We start from the raw sequence: 24,461 nt of genomic DNA, 5'->3' as shown, positions 1-24,461 counted from the left end.
GCGTATTGAACTGAAAATTTATTAGGAAGTATATATTGGTTCTTTCAGATTAAAGACATATATGGATCTTCATGGCCAGTTGCAACAGTTGCAACTTGCCTGAAATACTAAGCCATCCGCACATTTCATTGAATAGGTGATTTCATGTGCACAAATATAGAATTTGTTTGCATTTAGTAGATTTACATGAAGGCCGTCAGTTTTACCCACACAGAAGTTGGTGTCAACATCATCAACAGGGGGAACAGGTGGAGGGGTGACTGGAGGTTTTGTTGTAGTGTCGCACGGATTGGCTGTTGTGGTGGTAGTTGTTGTACCTGGAGTTGTCGGAGTAATGATTTCACCACATATCTCCCCAGGGCAGTTTACAGTTGAACCTAATTGTATTAAAGAGAAAAAAATGCATGAAATGTCCTATCTAGATGCAAACTTGCTTAAATGAAACATAAGTTACAATTACATAATAAGCTCCCACAATCTGCAATATTTTAAAGTGACAAACATAAAACAATAAAATAAGGAAGAGTAAAGCAAATCAAAGAAGCCAAAATATGGGGGTAAAAAAAACAAACAAAAATCTGTCAAAAAGTAGTAGTGATGTCTTATGCAACTAAAGCTTATCTATTGAATAATGAAAAGGTTTGTAACTTTCTAAGAATTTACATGACATTATTTTATAACTGCTTATGACACAATGTATCACATAACAAATAACAGCTATCATTCTGGAGTCATAATAGAAGAGATATTGGTCTGCATAGCAGTCATGTGCCATGCCTGCCTCCTATGATTTATTGTAAAGCCATTTCTAAACATTAAACACTGACCACCCACAATGCGGCTGATAAATCGCTTGTGGGATCATTTGTAGAAACAATCCCACCAGCGAAAGTAGAGACTAAACTGGCCAATCTGCTGCTAGCGCAAGAGGCAAATGATCAGCCGATCATATTTTCAGCAGACAGAAGCCTACCGCTGGCCAACACGAACGGTCGTTCGTGTTAGTTTTTTAAACGGAGGTCGGACAAAACTGCCAAAATAGTCAATTTCAGTCAACTTCTATCTCATGTACAGCCAGTCTGAAGCAATGTAACTTTATTTAGGTTTACTCTAAATAAAAAGTTAAATGCTTCAAATTGTAAAAGATTGCCCAATCTAATACATTGTAACAAACTGAAGCTGTGTAGAGTAGGATTAGGTGTGTAAAGGTCTTTTGAGTGTAAGCAAGAATGTTTTCATTCACCGACAGCAAGTAGAAATATTGAAATGGTTATAAACCAAAACCCAGAGCATATTGGAAGTTTCCTTTCTTTTTTTTTCTTCAAGACTACGATTATGCTTTATTTACATAAAACGAGACAACCAATCTAAGAAAAAAATAATATATTGAAAACAATTTTATATACATTCACTAATGTTTGTTCTAAAAATATGCAGCAGAAATGCGTGTGCCATTCAAAATATACAGTATATCTTGATCAATTGCAGTATTGGCATGATACGTCATTATGTAAATAAATGACTTACATAGTATGCAAATCGACCCCTTTAAAATGGTCACATACCTTCCAACAAGGACTTTAGGTGGCTGATCAGTGGATATTTCTCTTCATTGCAAAAGCTTCCCTTGAAATCATCTAAATCAATGGCCCAAACCATGGCACCACCAAACCCACTCTCTTTCAAGAACCTCACCTTGAAGTAAGAAAGAGAATATATCATCATCACCACATTATTATTATTATTATTATTATTATTATTATTATTATTATTATTATATAAAACACACTATTTACAGCTTTAAATGATAAAGGGCACGTATAAAAGAGAGATAGCTGGGTATTACTAGACCCAGTACAGCTCTCTGTATGACAAATGTCATGCTAATTCCTCTGTGATTGTAATATCTATAGCAGCTACAAGTACACACAAAAGTATGTAGTTATGTTGGTTCCAAAAGCTACACTATATAAAAAAACAATAATAATAATAATAATTATTAATAAATAGCAATAAATCCTGTTGTGTGGAAAAAAAGCAACGGGCTCTAGAAAAGTCTGCCCCCTAATATGCCATCGTTCTGTCCCCTGTATGCCACCACTCTGTCGCCCGTATGCCATTACTTTTCCCTGTACGCTATTACTGTCCCCTGGGTATGCCACCACTCTGTTGTCTGTATGTTACCATTGTACTACCTGTATGCCGATTATACAAAAAAAATACAATGACCTCTAGAAAACTCTTGTTGGTCAGTTCTTTAATCTTTACTAAACATTAAAATACAAAATGCAGAAGCATGAACAGGATGATAATCCTCCCAAGGGCAGGAGATGTGGACCCCTTCCACGTGTTGTTTCATAGATGTTGGATTTTTTTAATGGTTTTAAAAAAAAAAAATTCTTCCCCCATGTCTATTATACTGACTTTGTCCACACACTGACATCCAGATGATCCCCCCTACTCAATACCCCTCTACTGGCGCAGCTTTACCTGCTCTACACCTATGCTGGGAGAGTCCACTACTCAATACACCTGTAATGACGGGGTAGGGAGAAAGACAGGTGAGCCCTAATCTACCCGCCACTCAGTCCCTACCTACTTGCACGACCCGTCCTAGACGACGGCGTACAACTGGGCGACGGTCCCTACACTCAGTATGTGCACGACAGGCAAACAGACAAGGGTACACAGAAGCTAAGGGAAATGGGGCAGTTGTGAACGAGCTGAGTCAATCCAGGAGTGTACGAGGTACCAAACGCAGAGCAAGAGCGTAGTCAGTAAAGCCAGGGTCAAAATGAAGCAGAGGTCAATAGTAATAGCTGGAACAGCAGAGCCAGGAAACAAGGGAGAATCACAGGCAAAGACAAGAAGCAAATGAAGGTATACATAGACCGAGGGCGGGAGCTAGAACCGTCTGGCCAGGCTGTGATAAGTTCTCCCAATCCTCAGCCTACCAGCCTGAGTGGTAGCAGATCGAGTCACTCTATCAGACCTAGGAGCAGATGCAGACTGATTAACCACGGGCGTCGACCGTGTCTGGCAGATGCTTTACACCACCTCTTCCTGTAGCGGAGGAGTAGAAGGGGAAGAGGGCCATTGAGTAGTGGACTCTCCCAGCGTGGCTGTAGAGCGGGTTGCCTTGTGCCTCCTTCTTTAAAAAGTGAGTTATTGTCAACACAGCTTACCTTTTTATATATTAATATGATGATGATCATTCTAAATCAGTCGTCAACGTTGGAAGATTTCTTTGCATACAATGTTTTATGCGAAGATTATTTTTACAACAGCTCATTCACTGTGTATGTACTAGTATTACATTACTGTCTTTCTCAATGTGTTGTTGTCATGCCTATAGCAACCAATCAGAGATTAGCTTACCTTTTATTAAACTGCTCTGGCAAAATTAAAGCTGCGCTGTGATTGGATGTTATGGATGTTATGGGCAACATTTAGATAGTTTGAATAAATCTGCTCACTAAAACAACACATTTATTAAGTGAACCTGTCACCAGCATACCTGAGGGTGCTGTGGGTTTAGTGGTGAAAATGCTGGTGACAGATTCCCTTTACAATAGTCCATGCAGGAAGATAAGAGGCAGGCTTATAAGCCGCGTCTCAGCAGTTATAGTTAGCACTCTGTATGTGGGCTTCATCCTCCTACTGAAGTGAGTCGTTGGTAACACGGCTTGCCTTCTATATATTAGTATGATGATAATAAGCTACATTGCCTATCTTTATATCCCTCGCTAGTCTAGCCCCTAACTAACCCCTGTATATTAAAATGAAGACAATACATTAGGAAATCTACTTTCAAAAACAAATTTAGTTAATGAAAAACTATAGGGAATCAAATAGGAACTACTGTACTTTTCTCCACTAGAGGAAGCTCACTGCACACAGCCTTGTCCAGCACCCATTTAGGCCCTATTCAGATGACAGGGAAACTCAGCCGTGTGACGGATGTTTTTTTAACGGCCGTCACACGACTGCATTGAAATGTCTTTGGGGCTATTCACACCGCTGTTTTTTTTGGAGTTTTTTAACGGCCCAGGAAAAAATGGGAAATGTCCTATTTTTGCCAGTTTTCCCGGATCCTTCAATAGACTGAAGTCTATGAGGGATCCGTGAAAACGGGTCCCGCACAAGTGCAAATCGGCCGTGAAAAACTTGGTTTGACTCCCGGTCGTCTGAATAAAGCCTTAGTACACAGGGTGCATGGGTCCTGTATGGTTTGCGGTATCTTTCCATAGGCACAAATACAGATGAAGGGTGAACCAATAAGCATGTTACAACAATACATCAACTCTTACTCCAGTCTGCAGATTTTTACAGTGAAAATTAATGAAAGCCGGAAACAGATATTTTATCTAGCTGCAGACCTTTCCAGCATGTTAGATCACTCCTGAAGAGATTCATGAAAAATCGAAATGTTAAATATAACATTCTGTGACAGTTCATTATGTGCCCTAAAGATAAATAATTCAGGATTTTATGTAAGTTACCATTATAACAATACCATCTTACTTTGCATTCATAGCTTTCTTGGTTGTCAAATCCAACCCACTCATTATCTTTGCAAGCGTATGGCACCCTCTGGTCTGGAATCCATTTTACTGTGGCCCCTTTAAGCCAAGTGCAGATCTACGAAGAACACATAGAACATATTGTAGTATGGCATATAACAAATACCATCTTCAAATATATGAAAATAAAATGATGCAAACTCCTGATATGCATGCACTATAATGTACTTCGATGCAGCGCTAGAGACCTGAAACATGTACGAAGAGTAATATGTCTAAACAACATCTCCTGGTGATTTTTGTAATATTACACTGATCGTATAAATATCATAACCACATTTTTATTAATATTAAGAAATGTAAGCCAATACAAATCCAGATATATTTCGATATTTATCGGAAAATTGTATACATTTTCATAAAAAATTATTAAAATGTATTTATCATATAATATACAGTTTAAACCTGGATATTTTATGTTCTAATGGGACAAACACAGTTACAGCTATTTTACCACCATTTTTAAAGTTATAAATATCTGGAAGGAACCACTGCTGGTAGAGATAGATGACTGGGTATACCACTACGAAACCACAGATCCTCCTCACTGCTCGACTGCAGTGAGGAGGACATTGAATGGAGCGTTAGTCGAGCATGTGCGCTGCCGCCCTATTCAATGTCTATGGGAATGACAGAAACAGCCAAGTACAGCACTCGGCTGTTTTAGTCATACTTATAGACCGTGAATGGCTCCACCTCACTGCGGGGGGTGCAGTGAGTGGGATCTGGGGGTTTAGGACCCCCTTCCCACGATCAGTGGGGCCCCCAGCAGTCAGAAAATTATCATCTATCCTGTGGATAGGTGATAATTTATGATTTACCCCTTTAAGGCCTGATTCACACAAGCGCTGCGCATCTCAACATGAAAAACTGAGGTGTATCCGTGCTCAGCGCTGCGGGACGCAATGTCACGCATCCCGCATAGTTGAGCGTCTATGGAGGGATTCATGATGCGCGAAAAGAACGGATATGTCCTATTTTCGCACGGACCCTTCACATGGTCCGTTGAAACAACGGCTGTGTGAACGGCCACATTGAATTACATAGGTCCGTGGGACGGTCGCCGTCCCACGGACTTTTAAGACACTTGTGTAAATAAGCCCTAAGGCCTTGTTCACACGTTGCGGAATTGTTGTGTTTTATCCATCCGTAATTGCGGATGGAAAAAATTCAGCAGAATACAGTCGCAGCAAATTGGATGAGATTGAACAAATCCCATCCACACGCTGCGTAAAAACTGAGCAGAAAAAATGCTCAGAAATTGACCTGTGCTGCAGAAATTTATTCCGCAGCATGTCAATTGTATTTGTGTAAAAGCAACTTATTTGTTGCGGGATTTCCCCATTGAATTCAATATGGAGCTAAATCCAACAACAAATAGCAGTTGTTGTGTTTTTGTGCGGTGGGTTCGCCGCGATCCCACTGCAAAAAACGCAACTCCGGAAAAAAAAGCCTGATACCCAAAAGTCTATGTTCCTTCCTCCGGTGTGGCTTCCTGGGATGACGATTCATCCCATGTGACTGCTGCAACCAATCACAGGCTGTAGCGGCGGTCACATGGGAAGAAACGTCATCCCAGGAGATCGGCCTGGGTGACGTCAGAAGGCTGGCCTACTGGCTTGACCACAGTTTGGTGCAGTTTTTCGCCCGGAAATCCCTGCAGCACAAAGGACGGATACGCTGCATGCTTTTACGCAGCGTATCCATCCCATGTGAACTCAGCCTTATGGGGGATTCACACGAGCGTGTGCATTTTGCGCACGCAAAAACCGCAGCGTTTTGCATGCGCAAAAGGCACTTAACAGCTGCGTGTGTCAGCCCCGTATGATGCGCGGCTGCGTGCTTTTTTCGCGCAGCCGCCATCATTATGACACTCCGTTTGGATGTTTGTAAACAGAAAAGCACGTGGTGCTTTTCTGTTTTCATTCATCCTTTTCACAGCTGTTGCGCGAATCACGCGTGTCCCACGGAAGTGCTTCCGTGTGGCATGCGTGATTTTCACGCACCCATTGACTTCAATGGGTGCGTGATGAGCGAAATACGCCCAAAGAACGGACATGTCGTGAGTTTTTCGCAGCAGACTCACGCTGCGTAAAAATCACGGACATGAAAGCACGGCCCCACAGACTAATATAGGTCCGTGCAACGCGCATGAATATCACGCGCGTTGCACGGACATATATCACGTTCGTCTGAATAAGCCCTAAGGGTATGTTCACATGCTTAACAAAAAACAGCTGTAAAATACGGAGCTATTTTCTAGGGAAAACAGCCTCTGATTTACATCAGTTTTTTATGCATCTGGCGTTTTTGGTGCATTTTATACAGACATTTTTGGCCCAAAAAACGGCTCAAGAAGTGACATGCACTTCTTTTTACAATGCGTTGTTTTATGGGCCATTTAAAGAAAACAGTCGGAACGGAATGCAGTTTTTCCCATTGAAATCAATGGGCAGATGTTTGGAGGCGTTCAGCCTCTGTACTTTTAAAAATAGCTGAAAATAAGCCGTGTGAACATACCCTTAGGGCATGACCACACGTGGCGGATTTCCTCCGCAACTGTCCGCATCAATGCCGCACCTAATCCGGGTTGCGGATTACGGCTGCGGATCTGCACAAAATGTGCAGAAAATTGATGCGGACTAGCTGCTGCGGACTGCGGGAAAAGTGCTTCCCTTCTCCCTATCAGTGCAGGATAGAGAGAAGGGACAGCACTTTCCCTAGTGAAAGTAAAAGAATTTCATACTTACCGGCCGTTGTCTTGGTGACGCGTCCCTCTTTCGGCATCCAGCCCGACCTCCCTGGATGACGCGGCAGTCCATGTGACTGCTGTAGCCTGTGATTGGCCTGTGATTGGCTGCAGCCGTCACTTAGACTCAAACGTCATCCTGGGAGGCCGGACTGGAGACAGAAGCAGGGAGTTCTCGGTAAGTACGAACTTCATTTTTTTTTACAGATACATGTATATTGGGATCGGTAGTCACTGTCCCGGGTGCAGAAACAGTTACTGCCGATCGCTTAACTCTTTCAGCACCCTGGACAGTGACTATTTACTGACGTCTCCTAGCAACGCTCCCGTCATTACGGGAGCCCCATTGACTTCCTCAGTCTGGCTGTAGACCTAGAAATACATAGGTCCAGCCAGAATGAAGAAATGTCAAGTTAAAAAAGCAAGACGTATCCGCAGCACACATGACATGTGCATGACAGCTGCGGACTTCATTGCGGAACTTTGAATCTCCATTGAAGTCAATGGAGAAATTCCGCCATGAGTCCGCCACTGCTCCGCAACAGACAGAGCATGCTGCGGACACCAAATTCCGCTCCGCAGCCTATGCTCCGCAGCGGAATTTTACGCCTCGTCTAAACGAACACTGCTAAATTAAAGTGTAAGTCAATGGACAAACGGCTCCGCTGCGGATTAACGCTGCGGAGTGTCCGCAGCGGAATTTCAGTGAAATTCCGCCACGTGTGAACCCAGCCTTACAATCACTTTAAAACGTGAAACCTGAACATAAATTTGCACATAGATGTATTCCGGCTCTGTTTCACACAATGTTACCGAATACAGTGCCTATAGAAATCTATGGACCCAAACTGTGCCTCCTTGTGCACAGAGTGATATTTTTTTTTATGGATTCCACGTGAGTTTATTATAAAAAAAAAATGTGGCAAGGTCACGTGCTTGTTATATTAACCCCTCAATGACCAATAATACGTATTTTGAATGGTGGTCAATAAGGGGAAGTTATGCCCCAGTGCCAGCTTTTCACTGCACTGTGACTTAAGCCCAACATGGGTGACCCATGCTGGCTAGGACGGGTGTCAGGCTGTCAAAAGACCACCAGGCTCCTGCTCTAAAGGGCGGGATCAAAACTTTTCTTCAAACTCGCCCGTTTAAAACCTAAGATGCCGTGGTCAACAGCGCCCTTGGCATCTAAGTGGTTTTAAAGGGAGGGGACTCCCTTTATCACCCTATTGGCACCCCCCATGACGCGATCGTGGACTGTTGATGGTATTTAAGGCAGCCGGGGCTTAACAAAAGCCCCCAGGTCTGCCTTCGGTGTATGTCAAAGGCAGGGCCTAATAGAATGCTTGTTACTTTTAGGGTATGTGCACACACACTAATTACGTCCATAATTGACGGACGTATTTCGGCCGCAAGTACCGGACCGAACACAGTGCAGGGAGCCGGGCTCCTAGCATCATACTTATGTACGATGCTAGGAGTCCCTGCCTCGCTGCAGGACAACTGTCCCGTACTGTAATCCTGTTTTCAGTACGGGACAGTAGTTCCACGGAGAGGCAGGGACTCCTAGCGTCGTACATAACTACGATGCTAGGAGCCCGGCTCCCTGCACTGAGTTCGGTCCGGGACTTCCGGCCGAAATACGTTAATGTGCTCGTGTGAACCCAGCCTTACACTGACAGGCATAATACACTGCAGTACATAAGTAGTGCAGTGTATTATAAAAGCGATTAAATGGGACAAAAAAAAACATTTTAATAGTGTAATAAAGTTTATTTAAAAAAAATTAAAACCCCACTTTTTACCCTTGCAAAATGCTTTATTAGGAGAAAAAAAAAAAAAACCTACACAATTGGTATCACCCCATCTATAACAACCCAAACTATAAAACTACTATGTTATATAACCCATATGGTGAAAACCGTAAAGCATAAAATAAAAAACAATGCCAAATTTGCTGTTTTTTGTTTATCCTGCCTTCTACAAAATGCAATAAAAAGTTGTATGTACCACAAAATTGTATCAGTAGAAATACTAGACGTCCCGCAAAAAAATAAGCCCTTATACACCTACATCGGTGGAAAAATAAAAAATGTTATGTTTCTTAAAACTGCTCGCCGAGGACTTCCCGGGTACATCGCTACTTTAAAGAGGCTCTGTCACCAGATTATCAAATCCCTATCTCCTATTGCATGTGATCGGCGCTGCAATGTAGATAACAGTAAAAAAAAAAAAATAAATTTAAACGATCATTTTTGGCCAAGTTATGAGCAATTTTATATTTATGCAAATGAGCCTTTCTAATGGACAACTGGGAGTGTGTTTTCTCTTATTTTCAACTGGGCGTGTATTGTGTTTGTAACATCTGGGCGTGTTTACTTGTTTTACTAGCTGGGCATTGTGAATAGAAGTGTTTGTCAGCATCATATGTCAGCATCATACACTTCTATTCACAACGCCCAGCTAGTAAAACAAGTAAACACGCCCAGATGTTACAAACACAATACACGCCCAGTTGGAAATAAGAGAAAACACACTCCCAGTTGTCCATTAGAAAGGCTCATTTGCATAAATATAAAATTGCTCATAACTTGGCCAAAAATGATCGTTTAAAAAAAAAAAATTTTACTGTTATCTACATTGCAGCGCCGATCACATGCAATAGGATATAGGGATTTGATAATCTGGTGACAGAGCCTCTTTAAGCACTGTGCTCGGGGAAGCCCTTGAAATTGCTGTCCATATATGGACAGTGAGGTCAGTGGCTACTCCTGGAGAAGAATCCCCGGCCAGAGTCGGCAACGGGGATTCCGCTCAAGGAGTAGCCACTGACGTCACTCTCCATATTTGGACAGTGACATCAGGGCCTCCCTCTAGGAGCGGAATCCCTGGCCTGTGCTCTGGCTGGGGATCCCGCTCCTGGAGGAAATCCCAATGGTGCTATCTACAGGGGGAGTGTGGCGCTATCGTCAAGGTGGGTGTGGTACTATCTATGTGGCCACCGTGACACTATATAGGGGCACTATCTATAGGGGACACTGTGGCGCTATGTAAATGGGCACTATCTACATGGGCACTATGTCACTATCTACAAGGGTACTGGCACTAGGGGCAGCTAAGGGGCATTATACTGTATTGGGGCAGCCATGGGGGAATTTGTTTGGGCATTATACTGCATGGGGGCATCTGCATGGGCATTATACTGCATGGGAGAATCTGTGTGGGCATTATAATGTATGGGGGGCATCTGTGTTGGCTTTATACTGTATGGGTGCATCTATTGGGCAGTATACTGTATGGTGGCAGTTATGGGGGCATTATACTGTATGGTGGCAGCTAGAGGGCATTATACTGTGTAGGGGCAGCTATTTTGTATTATACCGGTTGGTAGGCACTATGGGAGCATGATACTGTGTGGGCTGAATCGGGTGTGTATGGGCGGGGATCGGGTGGGATAAGAGGCGTGGCTTAAAATCAAAAAAATTGTCCCTCTTTGTGATACTTGAAAGTTGGGAGGTATGTCTATTTGCTCAGGAAAATAACCACGCAGAATAATAAACACGCTGTGGATTTCAAAATCTGCAGCATGTTTATTATTGTCACGGGTTTCCTATTTTAAAAAGCTATGAATTTGCTCCACTTAAACCGGAAGAAGCTAACCCGTGTGGGGATCTGCTGGCCAATCCGCCGCAGAAGTCTGAGTGTCAGTTGCGGATTTCTACTGCTGATTTGATGAAAATTCCACACCGGATTTGCTTGTGGAGCCATTCACATAACATTCCGCCAGGACAAGGGGTCGACATACACATAGATACAGTGCTCAATTCCATGGCTGTTTTTGGTGTATTTATTTTTTTTTTTTAAAAAGGTGGGACTAGTTTCAAGCAGAGCACAATAAAAAAGGCTTTTGCACTTTCCTTTGTTGAGATCTGTTTGTTTTTTAGGCAAAATATATAGAGAATACACGCAAATACGGCCCTTGTAAGCAGACATAGATGCACACATACTAATGATATGCACACATACACGTATATACACCTATAAACACACCAGCACATAACAGTGACTGTAAGGGCTTATCCACACGTAGCGGAATTGCTGCGTATTTTCCATCCGGAAGACAGTAGCAGCAAAGTGGGTGAAATTGAACAAATCTCATCTACACGCTGTGCAAAAATTCAGACCAGAAATTGACCTGCGGTGCGTATTTTTCGTACCGCAGTATGTCAAATCATGCTGCAGAAAATGGACTGAATTGCTGTGTTAGAGGAGATTTTACCTGCTCCCAGCATTGAGAAAAACCCACGCAAAATACGCGCCATTTTCTGCAGTAAATTGCAGTAAAATTGGTTATTGCCAAAATAAGGGTGAGCTTAGATGGGTTGAATCCATGGCAAAATCCGCACGTGTTAGGGCAAATGCACATGATGCCTATTACGTGCAGATTTGCCGCACATATTTTCCGATGGCAAATCCACAGCGTAATACAGTACCAGCAATGAAAATTAGATTTCAAGTTTTCTCATCGACACATTGCGGTGTGTATTTTATAATTCGCAGCATGTCATGTCTATTTAGCATTTCGGCTTGTGAATTGTATCTGACAAGTTTATTTAAAAAAAAAAACACTAAAATCTGTAGCATAAAACCACAACAATTTCCGCATCAAAATGTAAAAACCGCACCTAAAAACACATTAATAAAAAAGTATTAGTTGATTTTACCTGTTTACCTGAGGTTTTTCTGCAGATTTTCTGCACCAAAGTCTGCAACGTGTGCATGTGGCCTAACATGTGGATTTCAATGCGGATTTGCCACAATGTTTACCATATGCATTGCAAAGAGGGAAATAAGAGTGAAAATCCATTGCTTTTCTGCACAATAGTGAGCATGATGCTTATGTGAAAATCCGCAGCATGCTCCAATTTCAATGTGGATATTTTCCACTACATGTAGATAGGGTTTTGAAAATCCCATCCACGTATACTGCACTGTAATTTGCTGCGTATTTGCAGTACGGAACCCACACCGCAGTTTTGCTGAAAATCTGCCATTTCCCATGGATTCGAGGCAGAAATCTAAGGCTTTCCTCAAATTTTTGCTACAGATTTGCAGTTTGATGTGTGGCAAATCCGCCGACTTTTCTGTTCAGACATTTCTATTGATTCCTATTTAAAACATTGGGAAACGGATTTGAATCAAATTTTAGCGGAAAATCCTGGATGTGTGAACCGGGCCATACTGTTCCGTGAATACAGTGTTTCACTAGTTTCTTTTTAACTAGCGAATTTCACAAGAACTGTACACAGTGACATTAAAGATGTATTCCGGTTACAACAAGTTACCCCATATCCGTAGGGTAAGGGCTAACTTGCTGATCGGTGGGTGTCCGACAGCTCGGACCCCCACCGTTTGCGAGAACGGGAACCCCGAAGTTGCCCGAACCCCTCGTTTGAACCGAGTGTCAGGTCGCTCATGCTCACTGCCGCTCCATTCATTCTCTGTGGGTGCGCCGGAGATAGCCGAGTGCAGTGTTCAGCTTTTTCTGGCGCTGCCATAGAGAATGGATGGATACGGATAGGGGCTAACTTGTAACCGGAATACTCCTTTAACCCGTTAGGGACATCCAACGTACAAGTACATGAGCACTACCTCAACATTATGTGGGCTCAGTAGATGAGCCGATACCATATGCAGTAAGTTCCGGCTGTTCCAAACAGCTGACACCCACCTGCAATGACAGGGATCGGAGATAACTCTGATCCCAGGCGTTTAACCTCTCAGATGCCCCGGTCAATAGTGACCGCGACATCTGAGTGGTTAGACAAAGGGAGGGGGCATTCTCTGTCCTTCAATTGGCCCCCCTTGCCAGACGCAAGGCTTAATAGAAGATAAACAGGTAAAAGCAATACATAAGTATTGTAGTGTATTGCATGAGTGATCTAAGGGTATGTTCACACACAAAATAAAAAAACTTCTGAAAATACGAAGCTGGTTTTCAGACTTTTTTTTAGCAACTCACGTTTTTCGCTGCGTTTTTTACGGCCGTTATCGGAGCTGTTTTTCTATAGAGTCAATGAAAAACGGCTCAAAAAAAACGGCCGCGCAAAAAACGCCCCATCGGAACAGAACGCCGTATTTCCCAGAAATGGGCAGATGTTTGGAGGCGTTCTGCTTCCGATTTTTCAGCCGTTTTAAGGCCTAAAAAACATCCGAAAATAGCCCGTGTGAACATACCCTCACAAACGCATTGTATAGTCTCCTAGGTGGATTTTAAAAAAAAGCTTAATAAAATGTAAAAAATATATACAAAATAAATAAACTAACTAAAACAAAACTTTTTTGCTATTTTTTTGGTCACCTCGCTTGCCAATTTTTTTTAATGAAAATTGATCAAAATGTCGAATATACCCTATACCTATATGTACAGAGAAATATAAAAAGTTATGGCTACACATGGTGACACAAAATACAAATTTTTTAACAAAGAGTTTTTCTTTGCAAAAGTAGTACATCATGAACTAAACGAAATAAATTTGTTATTGCCGTAATTGTATTGACCCTTTAGAATAATATTAACAGGGCATTTTTTTTCAGGCGCTGAACGTCGTAAAAACCAAACCCAGTAACCAATGGAGGAATTGCAACAAATAATTTTTTGCAGTCTCCTAGTACATTATATGGAACAGTAAGGGTTCACGTTCACATGCAGTAGCAAAATACGTCTGAAATTACGGAGCTGTTTTCGCCTGAAAACAGCTCCTGATTTTCAGACTTTTTTTAAAAACTCACGTTTTTCGCGGTGTATTGTACGGACATTATTGGAACTGTTTGTCAATGGAGTCAATGAAAAACGGCTCCAAAAATGTCCCAAGAAGTGACATGCTCTTCTTTGACGCGAGCGCCTTTTTACGCGCCGTTTTTTGACAGCGACGCGTAAAAATACACCTCGTGGGAACAGAACATCGTAAAACCCATTGAAACCCATTTTCAGGCGTAATTCGAGGCGTAAAACGCCCGAATTACGTCTGAAAACAGTGCGTGTGAACATACCCTAAATGGTACCATTAAAAACTACAACTTGTTCTGTAAAAAACAACTCATACGGCTCATACGGCTATATTGACAGAAAAAGTAAAAAGTTGTGGTTCTTGGAATTCAACGATGGATAAACTAAAATTAAAAACTAAGGCGGGATTCACACGACCGGGTCGCGCCCGGGCCCGAGTGCCGGCCGGTAAAATCGGCCATTCTGCCCGGCCGGTTTGCATAAAGTTTTGCATCCGTGCCGGGCCGGGCAGATCTGGACAGTGACATCAGCGGCAACTCCTGAAGGGGAATCCCCATGTGTTTGGGGATTCTGCTTCAGGAGTTTCCCCTGATGTCACTGCCCAGATATGGACAGAGACATCAAGCGCTCTGTCCAGGAGCGGAATCCCCGAACACACGGGGATTCCGCTCCTTCAAGGAGCTAAAGTGCGGCTAGCACATAGCAGAGCGGGGAGATACCTCCCTGCTCTGCTATAGTGGCGTCGCTGCAGTAGTAGCAGCAGCAGCAGCAGCTAGCAGTGCCATGGAAGGTGTCGCCGGGCCAGGGCGCTTTTAAAACAAGCAGGGGAAGGGAGCCAGCGCAGCGCTCCCTTCCACCTGCTGTAAACCCCGGCCCTGCCACACTGTGTACAGCGCACAGCCATTCGTCAGAATGGCATCAACTCCTCCTCCTCACATGCACTCTGCGCTGTGAGGAGGAGGAGATAGAGCGCAAGCGCCGGAAAACCCGGCCATCACTCGGGACACATCCCGGTGATGGCCGTGTATTACCCAGCCCCAAAAAATCGGTCGTGTGAATAGCCCCATTAGGGGTCTATTATTCCTAATGCAGCCGGGTGCCGGACGATTTATGAACGGCCGGCACCCGGCCGGGAAACCCTGTCGTGGGAATGAGGCCTAAAATTGGCTTTGTATCCAAACTAAATTAAAATAGGTCTTTACAGTGAAGAATCAGTTTCTAGAGATAGACAGGGAATGTTTTGTTTTTAACATCCGCACCTACTTGTATTTTGGAAATATTGTGAGAGATAACAATAGCATGAATGAATTTCAATTATAAAGGCACTGAAAATTATTCAATATCCTCTCACTTAGGTTTCGTTCACATCTGTGTTGGAGGCTTCGTGAGGGGCCTCCGTCGCAGATCCGGCAGAGATTACAGGAGAAAATAGGACAGCATGTTGCGCTATTGTCTTCGGTAACACTGTGGAAACCGTAACAGAAAGCAGACGAAACCCATTGAAGCATTGCCTCCAATATTCCCTTGTTCTGTTCCTCTGACGGAGCAGAACAACGGAACACACCGATGCATGTGTGAACGATACCTTATTATGAAGTATGGAACATGGATTATTGTAAAATACTTTGAACAAGTGTCACCAAATGTATTAGTTTCCCACTAGCTATGTAAAAGGGTGATGAAATCATTATACTGACAGCTAGAGTGGTACCTACAAAATAAACTAATAGTATTGAATCCCACCTCATAGTAGGCCCAGAAACCAGCCTCCCTGGTGTATGGTCCAGCTGATCCTGCTCCTGACACGGGGATTCCCACATCACATTTGCTAGGATTTGGGTTTCTGAATGTTCGCCCATATGTTGGAAATCCAATAAGCAGTTTCTCCGCAGGGGCTCCGTTGTTTTTCCAATAATTCATAGCATAATTCTAGGAAAAAAGTATGACTATTGACATATGACTATTGCAAATATATACAGAATCTTAAAAAACAAAATTATTATTCTGAAAAATGTGCTACGCTTAAACGTTTAAAACTAACTCCAATATTACTAAATATATATATATATATATATATATATATATATATATATATATATACACATATACAGATGACATTGCAGGGGTAAGTCTTGTTTTGACAATTGCAGGGTATAATGCTATAATTTTTTCAGAAGGCACCAACATTTTGACCATTAAATAATTTTTATAGGATTATGGCTCAATATGTAGAACCTTGAGCAAACCTATTTTATCAAGCTGTTTATGATGCTGCTTGGATGGGGTAACTCCATCCCATTTTACATTAAAGTGCTATCACTGGTTTAACTATGTATAATTGTAAGAACTGCTATCTTTATATGAATAAAGTGACTTTCCATGGATGGCCAAAAAAATTGTCAACATACTCAAAAGCATTGCTTCCTGAAGACAACCCCTTCTTACAATAAAGCTTGGTCTAGCTTCTCTCACCCCTTAGCTGTCCAGCTTTTATTGCCTGGGTGAGCCACATCTAGGCAAACATTTCTGCTGCAGTGCCTGTTGCAGGGTAAATCTAGCATTACATGATGATGTAAAGCATAGCCATGTTGGGTCTGACAGAACGGCTCTTCATTTTGGCACATAGAGGGGTGACCCGAGGATAACCCTTTTTACTTTGGGATTACTCACCATGCCCTCATTGCCACTCATATTTGTCTACATGCCTGCGTGATGTGTTATGCAAAGGGATGATATGTCACGGGAGCAGGCTGGCCGACTCACATGACGTGTTGGCCTTATCAATAACACATCATTCATCACGGTGGGGGAAATGAACAGTGGCGGCATAGGAACAGTGAGGAATCCTAAAATCTATAGTATTGACAAGTTATTATTTTAACATTTTGGGGTGTGAAAAGTATTGTTTATTCCCAGAAGCTGCTTGAAATGACATTATAATATCATATAAAGTCCTGACCTGCAACAATAAATGTTTAGAAAAAAAATTATAAATTGAAACAAAACCTTCTTCTTACATGCAAGATTATTCCACTACATTAAAAAAAAAAACATGTATAGCAGCTCTATCCATGCTGAATAATATCATTCACATAACAGTATTATTTTTCTGCCTCCTTCGGATATTGCAGCACGGACTACCTAGTGACCGTGCAGCATAAAACTCACATAATGAAGGATAGGACTGGTTCTGTCTCCTAGGCTCCCGTTGACAGTACAGGAGTGTTTATTGCAAAACTCCTATTGTACACATATACAGGGCAGTCCATGCTGCAGTTAGTTACTAAGGATTGGTGTGCTCAGCTTGAGGAGCCATAAGGGAGGCCAGGCGTCCGTAACATGGCAGGAAGAGTTTTTTACACGTTTTTTTACGCGGAAAACGCTCCAAAAAACTGCCGAAAATGCCTCCCATTGATTTCAATGGGAGGCGGAGGCGTTTTTTCCAGCTCGCAGGAAAGAGAAGGGACATGCCCTATCTTCGGGCGTTTATGTCTCTTACCTCCCATTGACATAAATGGGAGGCAAAGAAAGCGTACTTCGCGTAGTTTTTTGCCCGCGGCACTCAATGGCCGCGGGCGAAAAAAGACGCAAAAGCACTGCAAAAAAACGGCGTGCAGGCAGAGTAAAATATACCTCAAAATTCCAAACTGAATTTTGAGGCAGATTTTCTGCCTGCAAAAAACTCAGTGTGAATTAAGATGGTGAGGTAGAAAGACAGATAGAACGTCAAAGACTGCATGGCCTTTGGCAACAAGAAATCTGGGAGTGGGAAGTTGAGCTATTGTTCCACCTTAAAGAGGTTCTGTCACCACATTATAAGTGCCCTATCTCCTACATAATCTGATCGGCGCTGTAATGTATATAACAACAGTGTTTTTTATTTTGGAAAACTATCAATTTTGAGCAAGTTATGCACAATTTTAGATTTATGCTAATTCGTTTCTTAATAGACAACTGGGCGTGTTTTTACTTTTTACCAACTGGGCTTTGTGAAGAGAAGTGTATGACGCTGACCAATCAGTGACCAATCAGCGTCATACACTTCTCTGAATTCATTTTTAGCAGTACTCGCAACACATCGTGATCTCGATGTGCAGTCTCATACTCCCATATTAACTTTACTGAAGTGTCTTGGGAGTGAATAGACATCACCTCCAGCCAGGACACGATGTCTATTAATCACTCCCGACACTTCGGTAAAGTTTCTTGGGGACTTACTCACACAGCACAGCGAGATCACGTGTGCTGTCCTTCACAGAAACTTTACCTATGTGTCGGAAGTGATGAATAGACATCGCGTCCTGGCTGGAGGTGATGCCTATTCACTCCGAAGACACTTCGGTAAAGTTAATATGGGAGTATGTGACTGCACAGCATGATCTCGCAAGATCACGCTGTGTTGCGAGTACTGATAAAAATGAATGACGAGAAGTGTATGACGCTGATTGGTCAGCGTCATACACTTCTCTTTACAACGCCCAGTTGGTAAAAAAGTAAAAACACGTCCATTTGTCTATTAAGAAACTAATTAGCATAAATCTAAAATTGTGCATAACTCGCTTAAAATTGATTGTTTTTCAAAATAAAACACTGTCGTTATCTAAATTACAGCGCCAATCACATTATGTAGGAGACAGAGCACTTATAATGTGGTGACAGAGCCTCTTTAAGTAAGGTGTTGAATAGGGATTGGAGGATGGAGTAAGGATGGAGTGGATTTTAGGGAAGGTCAGGTAAAGTCAGGATCAGTACCTTAGTGACGCAAAGATTCACACGACCCATCCTGTTATTTGTGTTGTGTGATGTATAAGGCCAGATCGCGGCGCTACACTCCTGCTAATAGCGGTTTGTGGAGGACCATGGTAAGTTAATCACTACCTACAAGGCAGTGTGTACTCACACATGGGGGGACATTAGCTGTGGGGCAGGCTGCCAGGATGTGTGAGATCTGGCGGTTGCCTAGGGGGCCGGTCGTGGCAATCAGGCATACCTGGCATGGTTCAAAGTTTTCGGAGCAGGGGTCTGTGGGCCCCAGATCATATTGTGTCTTACTGCAATTGGGCAGGCTTCCCTATGTTGTATTTCGAGTTTTAGTTTAAATAAAGGTGACGCACGCCAAAGTTTTGCCAAAAGAAGTATGTGCACGTGTTTATTTATTAGGGTAAGGAGACGAGTCTCTAGGGGTTAGCATGTGAACTCCTTGTATTGCAGGTGATTGGAAAATTATACAATTAAGCACAGCATTATCCAACATGGCAAGCATTACTAAACATTATTTTTTTTTTAAAGATGGGGGGACGCAATATAGAGATTTATCAGAAAATAAAGAGGATCATTGCAGAGGAGGTTCCTAATTTTGTTATATGTTCTCAACGGTAAATAAGACCCTTAGTTAAAAAAAAAAAACAATAGACTTATTTTCTTACAATGTTAAAGTATGCTAATTCTCCGTAGTCTGTGGAACCCTTGCACAGAGGGCTGTTATGTCCAGAATGAGTGTCCCAACCACCATGGAAATCATAAGTCATCACGCTGATAAAATCCAGTAATCTACGGAGAAACACACTTAGTCATTCCTTGTTTTTCTTTCTCAAGGTTGTACAAATATATCACTTTATAATTCACAACACAAAATACCAGCAAACTCATCTTATGATCTTCTATTACACAATGCAAACCACAAAAGATGATAGACCAGTCACACAACAGCAGATTACAGAATCTCAAGAACTCCATTCTTTACTATATCACTATACTTCATTGCCCTAGACTTACTGTCCGATCTTTGCTATCTCATATCCAGCATCGATGGTGCCCTTTCCCGCTGATACTGCTGCTGTGATTAGAAGTCGTGGAAGTCCTGAGGATTTTGCATCTTCATTAAATGCATCAAGCATTTCCTATTGCAGAAATAGGGAAAAGGAACACAATGAAATAGGACATCATACATAACAAAATGTGTTCTCCTGTTTTCCAGATAGCAAGTCTATTGATCTGTGGTCTACATCAAATTTCGATTTTAATGCACAGCATTCTGATAATGATAAGAAGTTCAGGACTGACATTTCACAACATTTTACAAATACAAGGGAGTATTAAATTACAGATTCTTACACGTTATTCACAAGAATTAAATATATATTAACACTTGCATATAAACCTTTTTTAGACAGGTTTTCACTCGGGACATGCATTAAAATATGTAGTTCAGTGGAACAGAGAAGCCCAAGTGAATGCTGCTGGAAAAATAACCATGAAATTAAATAATAGATCATCAATAGAAATTATTCTAAAATAACTGGCTGGATAAAGGATGTCTGTAAGGATCTATTCACACTGGCTTTATTCCCATCCCAGATGGAAACCTAAAGGAATTTTTTGCAGGCGTAAAAATCTGCCTCAAAATTCCTTCAGGAATTTTAGACAGATTATGACCTGCCTGCAATCTGTTTGCCATTGAGCGCCGAGGGCAGAAACACCACGAAAACCGCTTCCTCTGCCTCCCATTGACATCAATGGGAGGTCAGGGACAGAAGCGCCTGAAGAAAGGGGATGACGCTTCGTTTTCCTGTGAACGTTTTTTTCTCCTCGCGGAAAAAAAAAGTCTCCGCTTCCCATTAAAATCAATGGGAGGCGTGTTCAGCCGTTTTTTTGCACGGTTTTCGATGCAGTTTTCTGTGTCAAAAAACATGCCAAATATCAGTGTGAACAGGGCCCAAGGGTATGTTCACACAGAGTGTTTTCAGGCGTATTTCAGGGCGTTTACGCCTCGAAAAACGCCTGAAAAAAATGGAAGCATTACGTCTCCAAACATCCGCCCATTGATTTCAATGGGAGATACGGCGTTCTGTTCCAACGGGGTGTATTTTTAGGCCTCGTTTTCAAAAATGGCACGTAAAAAGACGCCCGCGAAAAAGAAGTGCATGTCAGCCAGAGCATGGAGTCGTTTTTCATTGACTCTATAGAAAAACAGCTCCAAAAACAGCCGTAACTAACGCAGCAAAAATCGCCAGTGGCTTAAAAACGTCTGAAAATCAGGAGCTGTTTTTAATTTTGTGTTTGCACATACCCTAAGTGAAATTCATCAGAATTTGTTGGGATATATTTGAAAAAAGATCTGTCATTGCTCCATTATGAACAGAAGCCGTGGTGCTAATGAAAACAGAGCCTTTCATACTAGCATCATGAGGGACAAGAGACTTTCCACTCATTACTAAAGGTTTTGGAAGAAGTAAAATATAAATAAAATGTCAAAGTACTCTTTGAATCAATGATCATAAAAGTAATAAATATTTTATTCCAAACAATAACTGTTAAAAATGAAACTTTTTTGTTATCAAATGTGAATACTACAAAATAAACATGTGTGCTGTAAAAAGCAATGTATTTTTGCTGTTGTTTTGAAAAAATAAAGTTGTATACCAGCAGATCTATTGATTCAGAGTCCCCACCTGTATCAGTACAGTAAATCTTTGCTTATCCTCTGGAGGGCTACCTCGAGATCCTGGGTATTCAAAGTCGAGGTCAATTCCATCAAAATTAAATTCTTTAAGATATGCAATAACAGATTTAATGAAAATTGAACGGTTCCCGGCAGAAGCAACCATTTCTGTGAACCTAAATGTCATAAAATTGAACAGTTACAGAGGTGTTGTATGATTTAAGTACATCCATTTTTATGTATATGCATATACTTACTTCTGTGTTCCAAAGTTCCAACCACCGATTGCCAATAATGTCACTAGTTTTGTATTTCTAAAAAAAAAAAAAAAGAGAGCATATAATCATAAAGTTAATGAATGGACCGTTTATAGCTTACTTTGTACTACATGAAGGAATGCTAATTATATGATAGCAGAAGTGGGCTTATTTAACACATATTTTATACAAAGTATTACAGCTTGTGAATGAGCCTGAAAAAATGATATAGATGACATTGTTATAATACTAACTTCAGCTTTAGGTCATTAAACTGTTTGTATAAGACATCATCATTCCACTCATACGGCGCAATCTTATGCTGATTCATGGTGGCGAAGGCATATACGAGATGAGTGCAGAGCTGCGGGTCGACATTCCCTGGCAAGTATTTTCCCTGGTCAGGCCGATACTGTGACCAGTTTGTAAAGTAACAAACCAACTTGTAGGTATAACCTGAAAAAGCATAGAAACATTTCATTCTGAATGTAAAATGCTAAATTTAAAATGCACTTGTTCATGTTGAATATAAAATGCACTTGTTCATGTTGAATATAAAATGCACTTGTTCATGTTGAATATAAAATGCACTTTTATTAAATGTACCTGTATATTTATTGTGTTATTTATTACAAATACTTGCATCTGCTTACTTGTTCTACTTTTTGTTTCTTATTTGCATTCACTATTTGCAACATTTTCAAGTTTTGTGACAGTTTTTTTATTTTTATAAATTGATATCTGCATATTAAATAAGTCAATATCTTACCCAGCTGAACATGCAGCAGCAGGAATAGACCTGTGTCAGGAAGAAAATAGAAGCATTATTTTTATTCAATAGAAAAATTACATGGTTAAATTAACCACAAACTCTCAAAAAAAAACAGCTGTTGCAGGGGAGGGACCCCAATAATTTGTTACAATTAAGTAGGAAACAAACCCCACAGGGACAAATTAAGCATGTTATATAAAAATACAGCAAAGCAAATTTCAAACACATAAAAAAAAAATGTACAAATAATATTGTTAATGGCTCTTACCCGCCCAAAGCAGCATCTTGCTCATTTCTCTGTCTGTCTAAGCACTGGCCAGAGGTTGGTGATATAGCTTTATAGAGAGGGATTGGTTGCTATCAGTGTGGGAGCGATACAGGTGGATCCAGTAATAAGACGTTCAGTCAAAGATTAAAAAATAACAAACTAAAATATTAACAAAAAACATATCATCTTGGCAGAAAAATTAGAGCAGCTGGAAGTTAGATAAGGAACCCTGGCAAAGATTTTGGAACTGTGAAGGCTGATAGAGGTGGTTGATATAGTATATGTCGGGTCAGTCAGTGTCAAAATACAACTCAGTGATTAATCAACTAAAACATACTGCATATTTCTGCATAAAAATTCTCTTAAACCATCCACAAAGAAATTTTAAATATAGTGTGTGTGTGTGTGTGTGTGTGTGTGTGTGTGTGTGTGTGTGTGTGTGTATTCCATAGGACAACCACCTACAGGGAGAATGGGTGGGAGGGGCTTGCGAATGGACTTGGCTTTCTATAATTTGAAGTGTACTTAAAGAGGCTCTGTCACCAGATTTTGCAACCCCTATCTGCTATTGCAGCAGATAGGCGCTGCAATGTAGATTGCAGTAACGTTTTTATTTTTAAAAAACGAGCATTTTTGGCCAAGTTATGACCATTTTCGTATTTATGCAAATGAGGCTTGCAAAAGTACAACTGGGCGTGTTGAAAAGTAAAAGTACAACTGGGCGTGTATTATGTGCGTACATCGGGGCGTGTTTACTACTTTTACTAGCTGGGCTTTCTGATGAGAAGTATCATCCACTTCTCTTCACAACGCCCAGCTTCTGGCAGTGCAGACACAGCCGTGTTCTCCAGAGATCACGCTGTGTCGTCACTCACAGGTCCTGCATCGTGTCAGACGAGCGAGGACACATCGACACCAGAGGCTACAGATGATTCTGCAGCAGCATCGACGTTTGCAGGTAAGTCGATGTAGCTACTTACCTGCAAATGCTGATGCTGCTGCAGAATCAACTGTAGCCTCTGGTGCCGACACGATGCAGGACCTGTGAGTGACGTCACAGATCTGCACTGCCAGAAGCTGGGCGTTCTGAAGAGAAGTGGATGATACTTCTCATCAGAAAGCCCAGCTAGTAAAAGTAGTAAACACGCCCCGATGTACGCACATAATACACGCCCAGTTGTACTTTTACTTTTCAACACGCCCAGTTGTACTTTTGCAAGCCTCATTTGCATAAATACGAAAATGGTCATAACTTGGCCAAAAATGCTCGTTTTTTAAAAATAAAAACGTTACTGTAATCTACATTGCAGCGCCTATCTGCTGCAATAGCAGATAGGGGTTGCAAAATCTGGTGACAGAGCCTCTTTAACCTTTCTTGTGACTTTTCAGAATGCAATGTCATGTGTTTACGTGAGAAACCCCATATATTGCCATTATATGACTTGTATATGGCATCTTTTATAGCAGTTTTCCCTTTTGCAGACCCCCTCTAATTCTCAATTTTCCCTGAGTTAATGGGTGGAGTGTGGGTGCTATCAAATCTGGTATACACTGCCCACAAGGGTAGAGAACATGCTGGTAAACTATCTCTCTGTAGCACA

The 24,461-nt window shown here is 41.5% G+C and overlaps 1 protein-coding gene across 1 annotated transcript; it reads right to left on the bottom strand.

Moving 5' to 3' along the window:
* On the bottom strand, positions 1-22,891 carry LOC142741240 (acidic mammalian chitinase-like). Its single transcript, XM_075850642.1, has 11 exons — positions 22,861-22,891; positions 22,590-22,619; positions 22,075-22,276; positions 21,821-21,877; positions 21,574-21,739; positions 19,898-20,022; positions 19,549-19,672; positions 15,866-16,051; positions 4,525-4,641; positions 1,566-1,695; positions 1-377 (listed from the first exon to the last, which is right to left on the bottom strand). Exons 1-11 carry the CDS (start codon positions 22,883-22,885, stop codon positions 70-72), a joined length of 1,470 nt encoding a protein of 489 aa, XP_075706757.1. The 5' UTR covers positions 22,886-22,891; the 3' UTR covers positions 1-69.
* Positions 22,892-24,461: the final 1,570 nt, after the last annotated feature.

This window comes from Rhinoderma darwinii, chromosome 2 (genome assembly GCF_050947455.1).
Source record: "Rhinoderma darwinii isolate aRhiDar2 chromosome 2, aRhiDar2.hap1, whole genome shotgun sequence".
NCBI classification, from domain to species: domain Eukaryota; kingdom Metazoa; phylum Chordata; class Amphibia; order Anura; family Rhinodermatidae; genus Rhinoderma; species Rhinoderma darwinii.
Note: the sequence above shows the minus strand (reverse complement) of the source record. Positions and strands in the feature narration are given on the sequence as shown.